The 17,555-nt window shown below is 42.9% G+C and overlaps 1 protein-coding gene across 4 annotated transcripts in view; it reads right to left on the bottom strand.

Moving 5' to 3' along the window:
- Positions 1-17,555, bottom strand: part of ARHGEF9 (Cdc42 guanine nucleotide exchange factor 9) — a 286,046-nt gene that overhangs the window by 31,359 nt on the left and 237,132 nt on the right. For all 4 annotated transcript variants that reach the window (XM_074203781.1, XM_074203780.1, XM_074203782.1 and 1 more), the window contains 2 exons: positions 12,012-12,244; positions 4,494-4,623 (listed from right to left, as the gene is read on the bottom strand). In XM_074203781.1, the coding sequence (XP_074059882.1) occupies positions 4,494-4,623; positions 12,012-12,244 (363 nt within the window). The remainder of the gene's footprint in view (positions 1-4,493; positions 4,624-12,011; positions 12,245-17,555) is intronic.

The following is a 17,555-nucleotide window of genomic DNA, read 5'->3' as shown; positions in this document are numbered from 1 at the left end:
TGCACATCCTGTATTGTAAGATCATTTTCAGTTCTTATATTTTCTGTCTTAAGGTCCCTATCAATGATGAGATTCTGTTTTAAGGTCCTTGCCAACTCAAATATCCTGTAATCTGAAAGGTCTTCCAGTCTATTTTAAGATCCTTTCCAACTGTGACATTCCTTGTTCTAGGTCCCCTCCCTCCTTTGACATTCTACATTCAATACTTCCCTTTCAGTTCCATCCACCCATGGTCTAAGATAGCACTGCCATTCCTGGTTCTAAGATCCTTCTATCTCTCACATTCCAGGCTTCCAAGGCTCCTTCCAGCTCTGACATTCTCTTGTCTTTGTTCCAAGGTCCTTCCCAATGCGAACATTTTGTTGCCTCTTTGGTTCTCCAGTAGCATGACCACCCCCTCCCTGGGAGGGATGCTCAGCCTCTCCCAGCTGGGTAATGTTATTCTATGGCCTGTCAGGTTGGACAGCTCTCGTTTGTGAGATGAATTTGTAATTCCATTACTCCTGGTTCTCTCTGTGGTTACAAGAACAAAACACTAAATAATGCAGCTCGGCATGTACCTGAGAGGTAACTGCCTTTGATGGACTTGTCATTGCAAGTCTGTTTCTAACATAGCACATTCAAGTTGCAAATGGTCTTCCCAGTCTTGCCCCTCAGAACTCCTCTGAACAGTCCTTTTCATCCAGGGAAACCAGACTCCTCACTTTTCCCAGAATTCAGCTTGGGCGCTTGAATCTTTATTTCTTTGTACGTCACACCCTATTCTATCATCCTTCAAGGACTTGACCACAAAAATCACATAACCGAATTCTAATCCAATCCATAGGAATCTCTACTCCACTATGCTTGACCAGTGGTCATCCAGCCTCTTCTTGGACACTTCCAAGGAGAGGGAACACATTAGCCCAGAAGGCAGCCCACCCATCATTTTCGGATAACTCTGTTAGAAAGCTCATCTTGACTTGAAGCCTAAACATGCCTAATTCTTTCAACTAGCTGTCACATGGTATGGTCTATAAAGACCCTTCTCTTGGCTTTCTCTAGTCTAGTAATGTCCTTCTTGAGCTGTGACCTACAGAACTAAAGGCAGTTGTGGTCTGACTGGAGCAGCAGGCATTGGGGCCATCACCTTCTCATTCCTGGAAGCAAAGACTTCAGATTAGCTTTCCAGACTGCTGTCTCCTATTAGGGATTCATCCGGAGGTTATAGTATATGGTATGATACCCAATATACTGCGATAGTCCTGATCTTTTTCAAGCAGAAGGCTTCCTTGAAGTTTCTCTCCTTAGACCTCTCAGGCACTGTACTCAGAGATTAGTCTTCTCTCATTGTTTCTAGCTTTCTCAGTACTTAGGGAAAGCATTGCAAATCCAACTGACAAACATTTGTGGAAATGCCCACTGGGTGTATAACACTGTGATAGACATGGAAGAAGATATAAAGTGGAAATACTTGATGGTTTCTACCTTCTGGAGCTCATTATCTCCTAAGGAGACAGGATAAAATGATGGATAAATAGAGCACCCCATATTACAACATTAGAGCCTTAAAGAGGTACAAAGTACTCTCGGGAGAAGGGGGAAGGGGAGTCTCTATTGACAGAGCTGTGATCAGGGAAGACTTCCTGTAGGAGAGGGCTTTGAACCATTTTACTAGAGGAACAGGGATTCAGTGGACAAAAGACAAGGGGTGGAAGGAGGACATTCTAGCACAGAAACAGAGCAGTATTGAGTCTGTCTGGGGACTCAGAGTCTAGCTTGACTGGAATATAAATAGAGGCAAATAATGTGAGCTAATGTTGGAGAGGGAGGGTGGTGCCAGAGTACAAAGGGCCTTGAATGTCAGACAGAGTTCAAACTTTACTTGGGGTGGCAACAGGGAGCCATGGAAAATTCTGAACAAAAGGACACAAGCCAGGAGTTCTCACAGAAACAAGATGAGGGGAGCAATGTGAGAAGAGTAAAGTAGAAAGAGACAGTCCCTTGTCAGTCTCCTGGGTCCCTTCATTGTCTTCTCTAACCCTCATGGCTCTCTCTATGTAGGTGAGAGAAAGAAGACTAGAAGACCTTAGGAGGCCAGGTCTTGGAGGTCTTGAAAGTGGTCCAGATAGCAAAGGCCCTTTATGCCAGAACTGACACTCAACCAGTAAGAGGCCATACCCAATGTCATTGGGAAATGTTTAACAAAATAAATAAAAACACAATTTAACCCAGCTTATGTTAAACTTGTGGTTTTCTAAGCCAATATGCTATGAAGTTTCTATTTAAGTTTGACACTACTGGTTTAGGACACAGCTTATGTCACCCCTGATGTGGGGCAACTTACCCAATTTGGCAAAACTTAAGTCACAGAGCTAAGATCTGAAGCCAGGGCCCCTGACTTCAAATTCAGTACCCTTTTCAACTAGACCATGCTGCTGGTAAGAAAGACACTCAAGAGGAATGCCATCAAATTTCAAGCAGACCCAGAGAGTGAGGTCTAAATCGACACATGCAAATCATCTGTAAAGGGCTTGTGTGGTCTTCCCAGCTATTTCATATGCATAGTTAGGGCCCTGGAGAAACTCCCAGAGATCCCAAAAGTTAGCTAGCAAAACTGGACCAAAGCTCAGGTTGCACTCAGGATCACAGAACAGGAGTTAGACAACGGGACTTCAGTGGCCACTTAATCCAAACCACAAAGGAAAAAGAGATCTGCCATGACATACTTAATAAGAGGCTGTTCAATTTCTCCCAGAAGGCTTTCAAGGGAGGACAGTATACCACCTTTGGAGGAAACTCAGTTCACTTGAAGACAATTTGAATTCTCATGAAGCTTCTTTTCCTGAGATTAAGCACCAATTGCTCTTGGTCCTACCTTCTAGGTGAGGTGAACCAGAACAAATCAAATTGTTGCATGTTAGAACCTTAAAGATAACTTCAAGATAATTCTCGTGTTCCTCTCATGTTTCTTCTTCAACCTATCAGCCTATGGCATAGATCAATGGTCCTTCACTAGTTTTGTTGCCTCCTCTGATCACTCTCTAGATTATTACTGCCTTTCCTAAATACTGTTGTTCAGAAATGGACACAATGCTTCATGATCTGATGAGAGGGGTTGTTAGCCCTTTCTTCCCATAAACTAAGGTTTCTTTTTATGTAGTCCAAGAACACAATAGGTTTTCTTGGCTCTTACATCATATTGTAGACTCTAGTTGAGCTTGAGGTCCACTAAGACCCCCAGATCATTTACAGACTAAGTTCTGATTCACTATATCTCCCTCACCCTCTACTTATGCAGCTGATTTTGGAGCTCAAGTAAAAGACTTTCCTTTCTATCCCTAGTGTATTTTATCATACTAACTTCAGCCCAATGCTCTGGCCTGTCAAGATTCTTATGGATCCTGACTCTGAAGTCTGGTGTGTTGGCTCTCCCTCCCAGCTGTGTGTCATCTGCCAATCTGATGAGGGTACCATCTGTGGCTTGATCTGAGTCATTAATAAGAATGTTAAATGGCAGAGGACCAAGCACAGAGCTCCGGGGCACTCTATTGGAGGCCTCTTGCACGGCTGTCATCAGCATTAATGGATCAAGACAACCAATTCTGAGTACAGCATATTTCAATATTCTCTAAGCCTGAGCTATCATACTTATTTGCTTGCTAGTTCACGGAAACTAGATTTAAATGCCATCAGGAAATGTTCAACAAAGTAAGGAAAAATACAGTCTACCATAGATAATGCTAATTTGTGGTTTTTGAAGTAATTTTGTGGCCCACAGAATCTGTTTCTATTTGAGTATGACACCGCTGATCTTGCACACATCTGCTCCATATCTTCTATCTCCCCCCCCATCCACCAACAGTGGAAGTGACTTGTTCAAAGGCACATTTGAATCCCAGACCAGAGTTGGAAGGGACTTTAGAGGCATCTCATTTTTCCAGAGGAGGAAGGTGAGACCAAAGAAGGGGAATTGACTTGCCCTAGGTCACACATAGGATATTAAATCTAGAGCTAGAAGGGACCACAGAAGCCATCTTGTCCAATCTCCTCATTTTAAAGAGGAGGAACCTGAAGCCCAGGGAGGGAAAGGAACTGGTAATAATCAGGATTTGAACCTGGTTCCTCAGGTTTCAGGGTCAGTGTTTTTTCTGTGGTCCAACTCTGGAATTATACAATTCTATGATAAAAGAGGATTTAAGGGAGCTGGATAAATCTTGGTTCTAACATTTCATAGTGGTGTGACTCTGGGGAAGTCACTTTCTCTTTCTGTGGCTCAGTTTTCTTATTTATAAAATAGGGATACATCAAAGTCTAGAAATGAAAACTTTGACTATGAAGCAGCTTCTCTTCCTTAAATAACCTGTTACCATCCCTCACATAGCTTCTTGTCTTAGGTCTTAGCCCTTAGGCCACATTTCCATTGCATTTTTCCTTTTTCTGCTTTTGAACAGGCTAGCATAGGTTAGACCTATTTCTGAGTCCAACCCCAACTATTTCTGGATAGACCTTACCTCCCAGTCCAAGACTGAGGCCTGCCACTGGGCAATCTTGTCAATGTTCTCCAGTCGCCGCTTCCTCTCGTTGATCTGCTGGGTCACGTTCCTCATGACGGCGAGAGCTGCTGCAACATACCTGTAGTCACTGTGAAGATACAGTAGGGGGAGAACACATTAAAACATGTCAGTAGGGTGCTGGAAAGAGAAAAAGTTCTGGATTTGGTATGCTGAGAGGGACCTCAGAATATAGAACATACAATGTCAGAGTTGGAAGAAAACTGGAATCATAGAATGTCAGAGTCATAAGGGACCTTAAATCATTCAACATTGGAGCAGCAAGGGGACTGATAGCAAAGAAACTTAGAACTGAAAGAGATCTTGGAACCTGAATGTCAGAGTCAGGAGGGAGGCTTAAAACCTGGAATGTCAGAGCTGGGAGGTGCCTTAGAACAGGAAATGTTAAAGCTTGGAGAGGGACCTTAGACTAGGGAATGCTATAGCTAGAAGGGGTCTCAGAATAGAGCAGGTCAGAGCTAGGAGGACCTTAGAACAGAGAATGTCAGAAGCAAGTAGGCACTTCATAGACCATCTAGTACATATCCTGTTATCTTACAGCTGAAGAAATAAGGCCAAGAGAAACTAAGGTAGTAAGTAAAAAGAAAGGAGGCACCCTCCCCACTTCTGCCCCCTACCCCAGACCCTTTGGGATAAAGAAAGGTGGGGATAGACAACATGGAGATTGACTGTCCCCATTTCTCCTGCGACTAGCCTCTTTCTTCTAGAAAATCCCAGGTGACTGTCCTACCCTAGCAGGGCAAGGGGACTGTCTACTGGCAGAGCCATCAGCCGCAAGCCGTCAACCTCTATGATAACTGTAGAAATCACAGACACTCCAGGCAGGACTTTGGGGCAGTGTCAGTAAGAGTAATGCTCCAGCTGTGAGAACAGTAAAGGGGCCAACAGGTCTCCCGTGCTATTTCTCTGGGGTAGGGGGTGGGGGGTGGAGTGGGATGGGGGCAGTGTCTCTCTCAACTGTTTTCACTGATGAAAATGGCTACAATCATCAAAGTCATAGTATATACTGAAAAGAGACCTAGACTTCAAATTGAAAGTTCTGGTTTCCTCCCTAGCTCTACCAGGAATGTGGTTAACATATATGTCATCTATTCTAAGGGTCTGCTAAGCTCTGTCATTCTGGGTTCAATAGTCCTCCCCAGCTTTGGGATTCTCTTTTAGTTCTGCTGCTCAAATCACTAAGAACTTTCCAGTCTTAATATTCTCTGTCCTGTGTTCTAAGTTCCCTCCTAGCCCAGATATTCTACATTCTAAAGTTCCTCCCAGCTTTCATATTCTATAATCTAAGGTTCATTCCAAGTCTGTCATTCCATAGATTAGGCATATTTTGTTCTAAAGGCCAGTCTAATCGCAACTGTCTCGATTCTTAGATCCCTCTGACCTCAAATGTTCTATGTTTTAAGGTCCCTCCCTGGTCTAACACTCAATGTTCTGAGACCTCTCCCAGCTCTATGTTTTGAGTTACTCTTGGCTTGGAGATTCTCAGTTCTAATGGTCCTTTGAGCTCTGCTATTCTATGCTCCAAGGTCTCTGCCAGTCTCAACATCCTCCATTCATTACTTTAAGATTTTAATTCTAATTCTGTGTTCTTCATGCTACAGGCAAAAACCATTTGCCAAGATTGGTGGTCATACCTCAGGATCCTTTATAAAGACCTTTTTTCCTGCCTCAGTGAGATTGAAAGTGACTTTAAGAGGGCTATACCCAATGAGAGCCATCTCTGGTGGTCTCTCCTGAGCTGCTACCATTTTGAGGAGTCCTCTGGCACAGGCCCAGTCAACTTCCTGAGGCTCAAGACAGTTGTTGATGTAAAAGTCTGTCTTTTTGAAGCAGGGCATTTAATGAACAGACCATGAAACAAGAGAAATACAAAATAGCCCTTGGGTCTGGGTTGCCCCTTTCTGCTTCTGCAGGGGCTTTATGGGAAGATGCAGATAGGTGAAATCTAGGTTGAGTAGGAAAGGTCCAGAACATCCAGAGGAAGTTCTTACAATCCCAGAAGCAAATTGAGTCCTGAGTCATTGGGAGCTAAGACCTAATTGATAGGATACTAAAGCTATCCCCACAGAGCATTCCAGACTCTGTTGCAGCTGCCTCCCACAGTCTCAGTCACTCACTCTCCCACCACCTACCACCCTAGAGTCAATGGCAAGGGAGGGCATCTAGCCAGCATTCCTTTTTGCCAGATTCTCTTCCCTTTCATAACACAGTCCACATGATGTGAATGAATGTCACCCCCACCTCAATCCACTGCCTCTACAGTCCCTATAGCAACTGTAACATCTGGAATTTTTCAGCATATTTAGGAACAAGGATACCTTGTGGGTGGCCAGTCCTCAGAGGGTCAGAAAGAGTAGATGCGGTCTGATGCCCTGAACTCTTCCCTGGGGGTCACACTGATTGGCCTAGGGGAGGATCCACCTCACATTTCCCCCTCAATTTTGTTTCTAGTATATAAGAGCTGCTTCCTCCCTTCTCACATTTTTTTCCACTACGAGTTGAAAAAAAAAGTTTAATATGTGTGACCATTATTGTGAGGAAATATAGGTTGGCTTCTTCTTCATCATTCCACTCCCTAGTTAATCCCTTTGCCCTGGAGCATAGACCTCTTTCCATTTACCTCCTTCACCAGGTCCAATACACTCTCTGCTCTCTGGGCCTTTCCTGTTCCTTATTCTGGGACAGCAGGGATCAGATTTCTACAGTACTTTACACAGTGCTTTGTCTGCACCTTTAGCAGAGCTGCCTTGCCCTGGCCTAGCTTTGTTCCATCCATCCATCCATCCATCCATCCATCCATCCATCCATCCATCCATCCATCCACCAGGACTACCAAACCTAACCAGCACAGATACTGCTATGACCCCCCACATACTTCCAATAATAAAAGGATGATTGTCCTCTCCTTGGTGAGAAGGGCATCCCAGTGGACTAAATGAAAATGTGTCATTCATCACCTGAAGACCTAGAAAAGGGCTCTTTTCCTTGTTCACCATGACCAAATACGGTATTTCCCCAATAGAATGTAAACAATTTGAAGGGCAGAGATGGCATCATGATTTCTGGCACAGAGTAGGCAATAAATGGCTGATTGGTAAAGACCTGCTTGTGCCTTGCATGGGACAGAAATGAGTAATAGTTCAGTCATGTCTGACTCCATTTTAGGGTTTTCTTGGTAAAGATTCTAGAGTGGTTTGCCATTTCCTTCTCCAGCTCATTTTACAAATGAGGAAACTGAAGCAAACAGGTTAAATGACATGCCCAGAATTAGTAAGTGTTTGAGGCTGGATTTGAACTCAGGAAGATGACTCTTCTTGAGTCCAGGCCTGGCACTCTATTCACTGTGTCACCTAGATACCTATACTTAATCTGAAATGGTTTCATATGCTTGAATTTAACAGTGGGCATATCTGGGACCCCACCTAGACTCATGAACTGGTTTGCAGTTTAAGAGAATGTAGTCTCAGCCCTGATACCTCCTAGAGGACAGTGAGTCAATCCTGTCCCCTTTTGTTGGCTCACTTCTCATCTCCAATGGAGGGCTTATGTTGGGGCCAGATGATGTCTAGTGTTGCTTCTCATAAGGTTTCTCAGTTCAGATTTGGTGGGAGTGGGGCTCTACTGGCCAATGGAGTCTAGAAGGATCACAGGGTCTGTTGAAACCTCAAGCTACTGTGGGAAGGTATCAGTCCCCTCCTGAAAAACACATTTATAGGATGCTAGATTGAAAAATAGAAAGGACATTGAAAGCTATCTGTTCTGTCATTTTATGAATGAGAAAACTGAGGCCCAGGAAAGGAACACAAAAAGACCATACAACCAGTATGTGAATCAGGATTTGAACCCAGCTCTTTCTAACTTCAAGTTCAGTTCCCTAAGGAAGGTCAATAGGACTAGAGGATCCCAGATGAGAATGGAAAGAGAAACTTAGATTAGACCAACACCTTACACCCTTTACCAAGATAAGATCAAAATGGTTATAGGACATAGACATAAAAAACAATACTATAAGCAAATTAGAAGATCAAGGACTAGTCTACCTGTCAGATCTATGGAAAGGGGAGCAGTTTATGACTAAGGAAGAGTTGGAGAACATCACCAAAAAGCAATTAGATGATTTTGATTACATTAAATTAAAAAGCTTTTGCACAGATAAAACCAATGTAACCAAGATCAAAAGAAATGCAATAAATTGGGAAACAATATTTACAACTATTGATTCTGACAAAGGACTCATTTCTAAAATATACAGAGAACTGAGCCATATTTTTAAAACAAAAAGCCATTCCCCAATTGCCAAATGGCCAAAGGATATGCAAAGGCAATTTACAGATGAGGAGATCAAAGTAATCTACAGCCACATGAAAAAAATGCTCTAAATCATTAATTATTAGAGAAATGCAAATTAAAGCTTCTCTGGGGTACCACCTCACACCTCTCAGATTGGCCAGTATGACCAGGAAGGATAATGATCATTGTTGCAAGGGATGTGGGAAATCTGGGACACTATTACATTGTTGGTGGAGCTGTGAACTCATCCAACCCTTCTGGAGAGCTATTTGGAACTATGCCCAAAGGGCAACAAAAATGTGCATACCCTTTGACCCAGCAATACCACTACTGGGTCTATACCCTGAAGAGATGAGGGAAAAGGGTAAAAACATTACTTGTACAAAAATATTTATAACAGCCTTGTTTGTGGTGGCAAAGAATAGGAAATCCAGTAAATGTCCTTCAATTGGGGAATGGCTTAGCAAACTGTGGTATATGTATGTTATGGAACACTATTGTTCTATTAGAAACCAGGAGGGACAGCATTTCAGGGAAGCCTGGAGGGATTTGCATGAACTGATGCTAAGTGAGATGAGCAGAACCAGAAAAACACTGTACACCCTAACAGCAACATGGGAGTGATGTTCAACCTTGAAGGACTTGCTCATTCCATCAGTGCAACAATCAGGAACAATTTTGGACTGACTGCAAAGGAGAGTATCATCTGTATCCAGATAAGGAGCTGTGGAGTTTGAACAAAATGCAAGGACTATTCCCCTTAATTTAGAAAAAAAGCAGATATCTTATTACCTCTTAAGACTTCTCTTCTCTTTAAGGATATGATTTCTCTCTCATCACACCCAATTTGGATCAAGGTACAAAATGGAAACAAAGTAAAGACTGACAGAGGGGCAGCTAGTTGGCAGAGTGGAAAAAGCACCGGCCCTGAAGTCAGGAGTACCTGGGTTCAAATCCAGCCTCAGACACTTAATAATTACCTAGCTGTGTGGCCTTGGGCAAGCCACTTAACCCCGTTTGCCTTACAAAAACCTAAAAAAAAAAAAAAAAAAAAGACTGACAGAGTGCTTTCTGTGGGGGGGGGGGGAGCAAGATTGGGGGAAAATTGTAAAACTCAAATAATATCTTTAATAAAAATAAATTTTAAAACAAAGGAAAGAGACCCCCAAGGGGTCAGCTAGCAACTCCCTCATTTGAGGAGAAAATGGAAGGGAAATATTTGCATGCAGGTGCTCTGGCTGAAGAAGAGTGAACTAGCTCTTTGGCTAGACCCCAGGCAGAAGCCCAGGCCTTCCCCCGGCTAATTCTTCTGCTGCACAATGCCATAAACCATTGCTTTTCAGAAAGCTACCACCACGAGTCATTGTGGCCTCCCTAGCCACCCCAGGGAGAATGGGAAGGGAGTGACCAGCAGACACCGATTGGGCAGGGAGCAGGAGGTGAAATCACTCAGAAGGGGGACGGGAAAGAAAAGGAAGGAGAGATGTTAACTTCAAAGAAAAATAGGGAATCATCTGAAGCAAAACCAAACCAAACAAAAACCCTTCAAGGTGAAAGGATCCACAAGAGTCTGGGGAACTGAGAACATGCAATGTCAGAGATAGCTTAGGGAACTTTTGAGATAATCTAGCCAAAGCCTGTCCATTGACTTCTGGAGAAGTGGGAGCCCAGAGAAGGTCAACACCTGGGACAAGACCACACAACCAGTCAGAGTCAGACTGGGGATTCTACCTCAGCAACTTGGACCCTTATGCCTTCCATCATGCTGCTTCATGAGTAGCAAGAGCCCCAGAGTGGAAGTCAGCAGATTCACTTCACATCTTCCATAAAAAGACAAGGCATGTGGGAGATGAACACCGGTTCCTGGACACATTCTGGAGGGGATTCTGGGCTGGGTGTATTCAGGGGAGATGTAAGCACCTCCCAAATCTGCCATCTCAGGAGCATTCTGTTCGGGTGGGTGACAGGAAAGCCAGACCTCAGTGGCTTATTCTGTGCAGAGTATCCAAAGATAGGGTTGCATTGGCAGCAGGATTCTGAAGGGTTGACACATCATGGGGTTGGGGCCAGCAAGGAGGAACAGGGGAGGAAAGGAGAGAAGGATTCCAGTTCCTTCATGTAAACCAAATCACAGAAGTCTTCAATGACCAGTGCTGAAAGGCAGCCCAGAGGAAATTAGACAATGGGTCCAAACCAAAGCGGGCAGTGGGCCTAATGAGAATCAGACAAGAGGCTGAGGGGGAAGACAAACACCTCCTTTTCCTTGGCTTGTTTAGTCTAAGCTGATTAGCTCAGCTCAGAAAGGTGGATAGTACTAACAAGGCCAAGGTCACAGACTTGATCCCATGTACTCAAAGAAGGCCAGAGCTGGGAGGGGCCTTAGAACACATAACATAAGAGTTAAAAAGGTTCTTAGAATGACAGAAATGGAAGGAACCTTAGAATAGAAGTTGGGAGGGATTTAGGTCATAAAATGTCTGACCTATGAGAGGAACCTCAGAAAATGAAATATCAGAGCTAGGAGGGATCTTAGAAGAGAGAAAGCAGAATTGGAAGATCCAACCAACTCCAATTCCCTCCTTATACAGAGAAGGAAATTGAGGTTGAGGGTTAAGTACTCAAGGCTTAAGTTGCCCAAGGTCACACATTGGATCCTAGATCTAAAGCTGAAAAAGACCTCAGAGGCCATTGACTCTAACTCCCTTATTTTATAGAGGAGGAAACTGAGGCCCTGGAAGCTGAAATGACTTGCCCAAGGTCACACAGGTAGTAAACAAAGTTGTTTAGATTAGTCATTTTTCAGAAGAGGAAACAATGAGTCAGTAAGGTTAAGTTACTTACTGAAGGCAACATAGAGTATAATATATGCTTACATCACACTTTTCTGAAGTTCTTTCACTTTGTTTCATTTGACCTTGCCAATTCCCCAGTGAGGCAGGCAGTGTAGCCATTTTGATGCCCATTTCACAGAAGAAGAAACAAACTCAGAAAGGGACATCAACTTGCTGAAGGTACCACCGCTTGAGTTAGCTGTAGAATTCAGGTTTTTGTTCATAAAGTTTTCTTTACAACTCTCCATTTTACTCCTAGAGTGGTTCTACTTGGAGCAGGGCCTCCTCCCTCCTGCCCCCCCAAAAGGATGCTAACCCACCTAAGCTAGGAACTTACCTGTGGTCCTGGGCTGTGTACTTCAGGAGTTCTGCCAGCTGTAGAGGATATTTGCAGATTTTCTGCACAGGGGTCAGGAGGAAACCATCAATGGCAATGTCAATCATCTGCTGCAGCAAGCGACAAGCTTCAAAGAAGTGCTGGTAGCGACCATCTTTCATCAACTTGGAGAGCTCCATGCATGCATCCAGGTGGTTGTTACAATATTCCGAATAGATCCAAAAGCCATCTTGCTGCGGGGGGAAGAGACAAGGCAAGGGAAGGAGACAACATGAGACTCTTGGATTAGTGTACTAGAAAGGAGCCTTAGAGGTCAAGTAGTCAAATCTCCTCCAATTTGCAGGAGAAACTGAGGCACAGAAAGGCAAAAAGACTTGTTCAAGAACTTGCAACTACCCATTCCAGTACTCTTTATACTCTAGCATGAGTTCAAATGGTCCCTGAAGTTGCCATAAAAAAACTTGATAATTGTATTTTAATACAGCTGATTTCCATTGTAATCCTATAGATTTTATTTTATTCAATTAAAGATATTATTTTAGAATGAAAAAACTAGATAATTTTGATTACATTAAATTAAAAGGCTTTTGCATAGACAAAACCACTATAACCAAGATCAAAAGAAATGTAGTAAATTAGGAAACAATTTTACAACCAATATTTCTGACAAAGGACTCATTTCTAAAATATGCAGAGAACTGAGTCAAATTTTCAAAAAAAGAACAAGCCATTCTCCAATTGACAAATGGTCAATGGATATGCAAAGGCAATTTACAGATGAGGAGATCAAAGCAATCCATAGTCATATGAAAAACTGCTCTAAATCATTACTTATTAGAGAAATGCAAATTAAAGTTTCTCTGAGGTACCACCTCACACCTCTCAGACTGGCCAATATGCCAGAAAAGATAATGATCATTGGTGGAAGGGTTGTGGGAAATCTGGGACACTATTACATTGTTGGTGAAGCTGTGAACTCATCCAGCCTTTCTGGAGAGCAATTTGGAACTACACCCAAAGGACAACAAAAATGTGCATATCCTTTGATCCAGCAATTCCACTACTGGGTCTATACCCTGAAGAGATGATGAAAAAGGGCAAAAACATCACTTGTACAAAACTATTCATAGGAGCCCTGTTTGTGGCGGCAAAGAATTGGAAATCAAGTAAATGTCCTTCAATTGGAGAATGGCTTAGCAAACTGTGGTATATGTATGTCATGGAACAATAGTGTTCTATTAGAAATCAGGAGGGATGGGAATTCAGGGAAGCCTGGAGGGATTTGCATGAACTGATGCTGAGTGAGATGAGCAGAACCAGAAAAACACTGTACTCCCTAACAGCAACATGGGGGTGATGATCAACCTTGGATGGACTCACTCATTCCATCAGTACAACAATCAGGGACAATTTGGGGCTGTCTGCAATGGAGAATACCATCTGTATCCAGAGAAAGAACTGTGGAGTTTGAACAAAGACCAAGGACTATTAACTACAAATTAGAAAATACACTGATATCTTATTGGCTGATCTTGCTATCTCTTATACTTTATGTTTCTTCCTTAAGGATATGATTTCTCTCTCATCACATTCAATTTAGACCATCGTATACCATGGAAACAATGTAAAGACTAACAGACTGCCTGGGGGGGGGGGGGGGGGGGTAGGAAGCAAGATTAGGGGAAAAATTGTAAAACTCAAAATAAATAAAATCTTTCTAAAAAAATAAAGAAATTATTTTAGGAATAGATCCACAGGCTTCAGCAGACTGCCAAAGGTGTCTATGACACAAAATGTAAATAAGGACTACATTATAAGCCTCCCCAATCAGAAATTTTGTACTAGATTTGAGACCCCACTGACACCTCCTTCTGCTGGTCTCAATTCCCTCATAGTATTTGTGCTGCCCCCAAAAAATTGTGAGCCCCCCAGGGTCACACCTATTCACTTTGAGAATCCTAAAGAAAGCACATGATCTTAAGAAATGGTCACAGCTCTTTGGGCTGAGTTATATGCTCTGGAATGCTAGGTAACATGGAGCTAATATGTTGACAGTACTATACCTGTATCCTGAGGGTAAAGGGCATGAGAAACTTATTTTTTTCAATCCCCACACCCTGCCTTCAAGGAGTAACACCCTCAAATCATCAATTCATAGAACATTAGAGATGGAAGAGAACTCAGAAGTCATCAAGTCCAGTCCCCTTGGAATCAAAGAAGAAAAGGGACTTGCCCAAGATCATATACAGACATCAGAATTCTAGACCTGGAAGGAACTTCAGAAGCCACTAGCCTGACACCTTCATTTTACACATAAAAGAAACAAGGTCCAGAGAGGGGAAATTGCCCCATGTCCATTTGGGAAAAATTGTCAAAGTCAGCTCTCTTCAGAAACCAGGTCTTCTAACTGTAAATTCAGGGCTCTTCCTACTTACTGTAACACAAAAATCCCTCCTTAAAAGGCTGAGAATGTAACTTGGAACTATCCAATGAATATCAAAAACTCTTTTTTAACATTAAAAAATAAAAAAGAAACTAAGGGGCAGATTGAAGAGGGAAGAAGTTGGGGTGGAGAGCTGGTCAATGAATCATAGCTCAAAAGTTGAAATGCCATCTAGTCGAATATCTTCCTTTTACAGAGGAAACTGAGGTCCAGAGAAGGGAAATGATTTGCCCAAGGGCACACTGAAGGAAATGAGCAGAGGCAGGATTGGAACACAGGTCCTCTGGTTCCATCCAGGTTTGGGGTTTAGAGTGTTAGGGCAATGAAAATCCTCCTCCATTGATGCTACCTGTTGATTTCTTTGTTCTCCCCTTTTTAGGGGCCCAACAACATAGTCTATGTAGACTAGGTGGGAACAATGCCCTTTAGTCCTAAGGTAACTCTGCAGACATTTCTAAGCCAGTCAAGTTGGTCATAGCATTGGTCTCACCCACTTTCCTCCTTTTCCTCCTTCCTTAACCACCCTCCTGTTTGCCTCCTGCTGCTTAGCCCATGGCACTCTCCCTGTAGGAAATGTGATTAGACCAAGGATCATTAACCTGAGCTCCATGAACTTGGCTTTTAAAAACACATATATTCTGATAACCATATTTCAATAAAACTGGCTTTCTTTGTAGTTTTCTGTATTTTATTTTATGTATAATAGCTTGACTGTGAGGAAGCGTTTGGAAGCATCACTAGGATTATTCCCAAAGGGTGGGTCACCTCCCCAGAACACAACAAAGGTTCAGAACCTCTGGATTCAAGACCACTGCCTAGTTTCCACTGGCCTATCCAATGCTTCCTGAGTCTTGACTTTTTTCTGGGATGTTTAAGTACATTTGGGATTGGAGGTAGGCAGGGCCTCCCAGGCTTCTTCAGTGCATAGGAAAAGTCATAACCCCGGGAGATTCACTAGGGTACCAGGGCCCCAATGTGCAAACAAGGAGGAGTGGAAGGAAACCATATGCAGCACATCCTGGGAAGAGGAGAAAGGCTGAATCTAATTCATATATTGATATAACCAATGGTGCAGTGCTATGGGAGGAAGAACACCTGATCTGGCATCAGAGGTATTGGGTTCAAATCTTTAAACTTCAGATTATGACTTATGGTGACCTTGGCCAAGTTCCTTTCTGTTTTCATGCCTCCGAAATGCCTTCCAGCTCCAACATTCTATGACTCTGTGATTTAAGCTCGAGGTATCAAACTCACTACCTGGTTGCCAGTCTGCCTCAACCAAATCAAATTTCTTTAGTACATATTTAACAAAATAAAAATATGGTGCCAATAGGGAATGTTCATCTGTGGTTTTCAAAGTCAATCTGTAGGTTGTTTAAATGAAGTTGCCTCTCAGTCATAGATCTAGAGCTGGGAGAAACTGACCATCTAGTCCCCTTATATTTTATTTTGAAGAGGAGGAAACTGAGGTCAAGGGAAGTATTAAGAAGCAGAAATGGGATCAGAATTCTAGCACCTCTCCTCTCTCCCTTAGATCTTCTGACTCCAAGGACCCTCCACAATCCATGTTACCAATGAGGTGGATAAGAAAACTCATTTAAGTAAGCTTACTGTTTTAACAACATGTTGGCCTCCCTAACTTTCCTTTGTTACTGTGATCAACTTCTGTCTGCTGCCTGGTCTTTGGAGTTGAGTGCCCTATAACACCTGACCTCATCCAGCAGGTCATTTGGACTCTCCTCTTTGCTCAGGAGGCTTCTAGCCTTCACCATATTAATTAATTAATCACTAAGCACTAATAGAGTCCAGCTCTATCTCTCCTAAGGGCAGGGATATTATAGTTTGTCTTACCCCAACAATCTGTCTTAATTGCTATTAGATTAGGTAACAACAAGCTTTTTAATAAACACTTACTGTATGCAAGGTACAGGTACTACCAATGATTAATGACTATTAATGGTATGGCCAAAGGAGAGGCCCTCTAGGTGAAAGAAGCCAAGTTGTCATTGGGAAAAGTAAGCCCCAATTTGTAGGGTAACTGAGACTGTGTGCTAGGGAGAAGGCAGAAAGAATTCATAGTTATGGCCCAAATTGGGGAGGTGCTCACACAGATGATGAGAGGGGCCACATTTTGAGGGGGAACAGAGAGCATCATCAAAACATTTGTTTTCTGCAATTTCCCCTGCTGAGGCAGCCTTCTGGGCTGGATAGGTTGAGCCTCTCCTAACACAAACACTTCAGCAGGCTTATAGTGAGCCTTTATGCCACCCCAATCCAGGGAGGCCACTCAGACCTCTGTTAGGTTCTAATCAGTCTCAGTTAAAACAGTTCTTCAATTTCCTTCAAGGAAGAGGTCTTGAGAAAGAGGTCCCCTGGGGACTTTCATAGCTTAGGCCGATTCAGTAGCTTCCAGGTTTATGAAAGAAGGAAGAAGGAACAATGTTGGAGGTAGAAAGGGACCCAGGAAGGAACCCTGCTTCTAGAGTATTGAGGACCAGGATTCAAATACCATTTTGGATGCTTACTGCTTCTGTGAATGTTGCAAAATGACAGGGTTTCCCTGGGCCTTGGTTTCCTTCTCTTTAAAATAACAGAGGTTGGACTAGATGGTCCTTTCCAACTCTAGAACATAGATTTAGAGGTAGAAGAGACCTTAGAGGTCATCATGTTCCACCCCCTCATTTAGGCCCAGGGAAGTGAAATGACTTGCCCAGGGTGACCAAGGCAGTGTCAGATGTAGAATTGAAACTCAGACCTTCCTGTGACAAGCCAAGGTTTCAGCCATGGTATCACAGGAAGAATCTAGCTACACATTCATTTCTAATTCCCCTCCCCCTTGTGATTCCTTGAAGCCCAACCTGTATATCTAAGTGTTTCTTCAACTTGAATTTGGGGTTCTCTAGGGATCCCCAGACTGTGTTTGGCCCCATTTATCATGGCCTGTCTACAAGTGTTCAGGAAAGAGCTTTGTGAACAAAGCCATTAGATTGGTCAATAGATCAAATCAAATAGTACCAGCTCAAGCTAAATGGAAATTCTCTGGGGATTATTGAGAATGTAGGATCATCAACACCATTTGAGCCCCTACATTTGCAGGGGAA

Source organism: Macrotis lagotis, chromosome X, assembly GCF_037893015.1.
Source record: "Macrotis lagotis isolate mMagLag1 chromosome X, bilby.v1.9.chrom.fasta, whole genome shotgun sequence".
Lineage (NCBI taxonomy): Eukaryota > Metazoa > Chordata > Mammalia > Peramelemorphia > Peramelidae > Macrotis > Macrotis lagotis.
The sequence above is the reverse complement of the archived record's forward strand: the minus strand, read 5'-3'. Positions and strand labels throughout refer to the sequence as shown.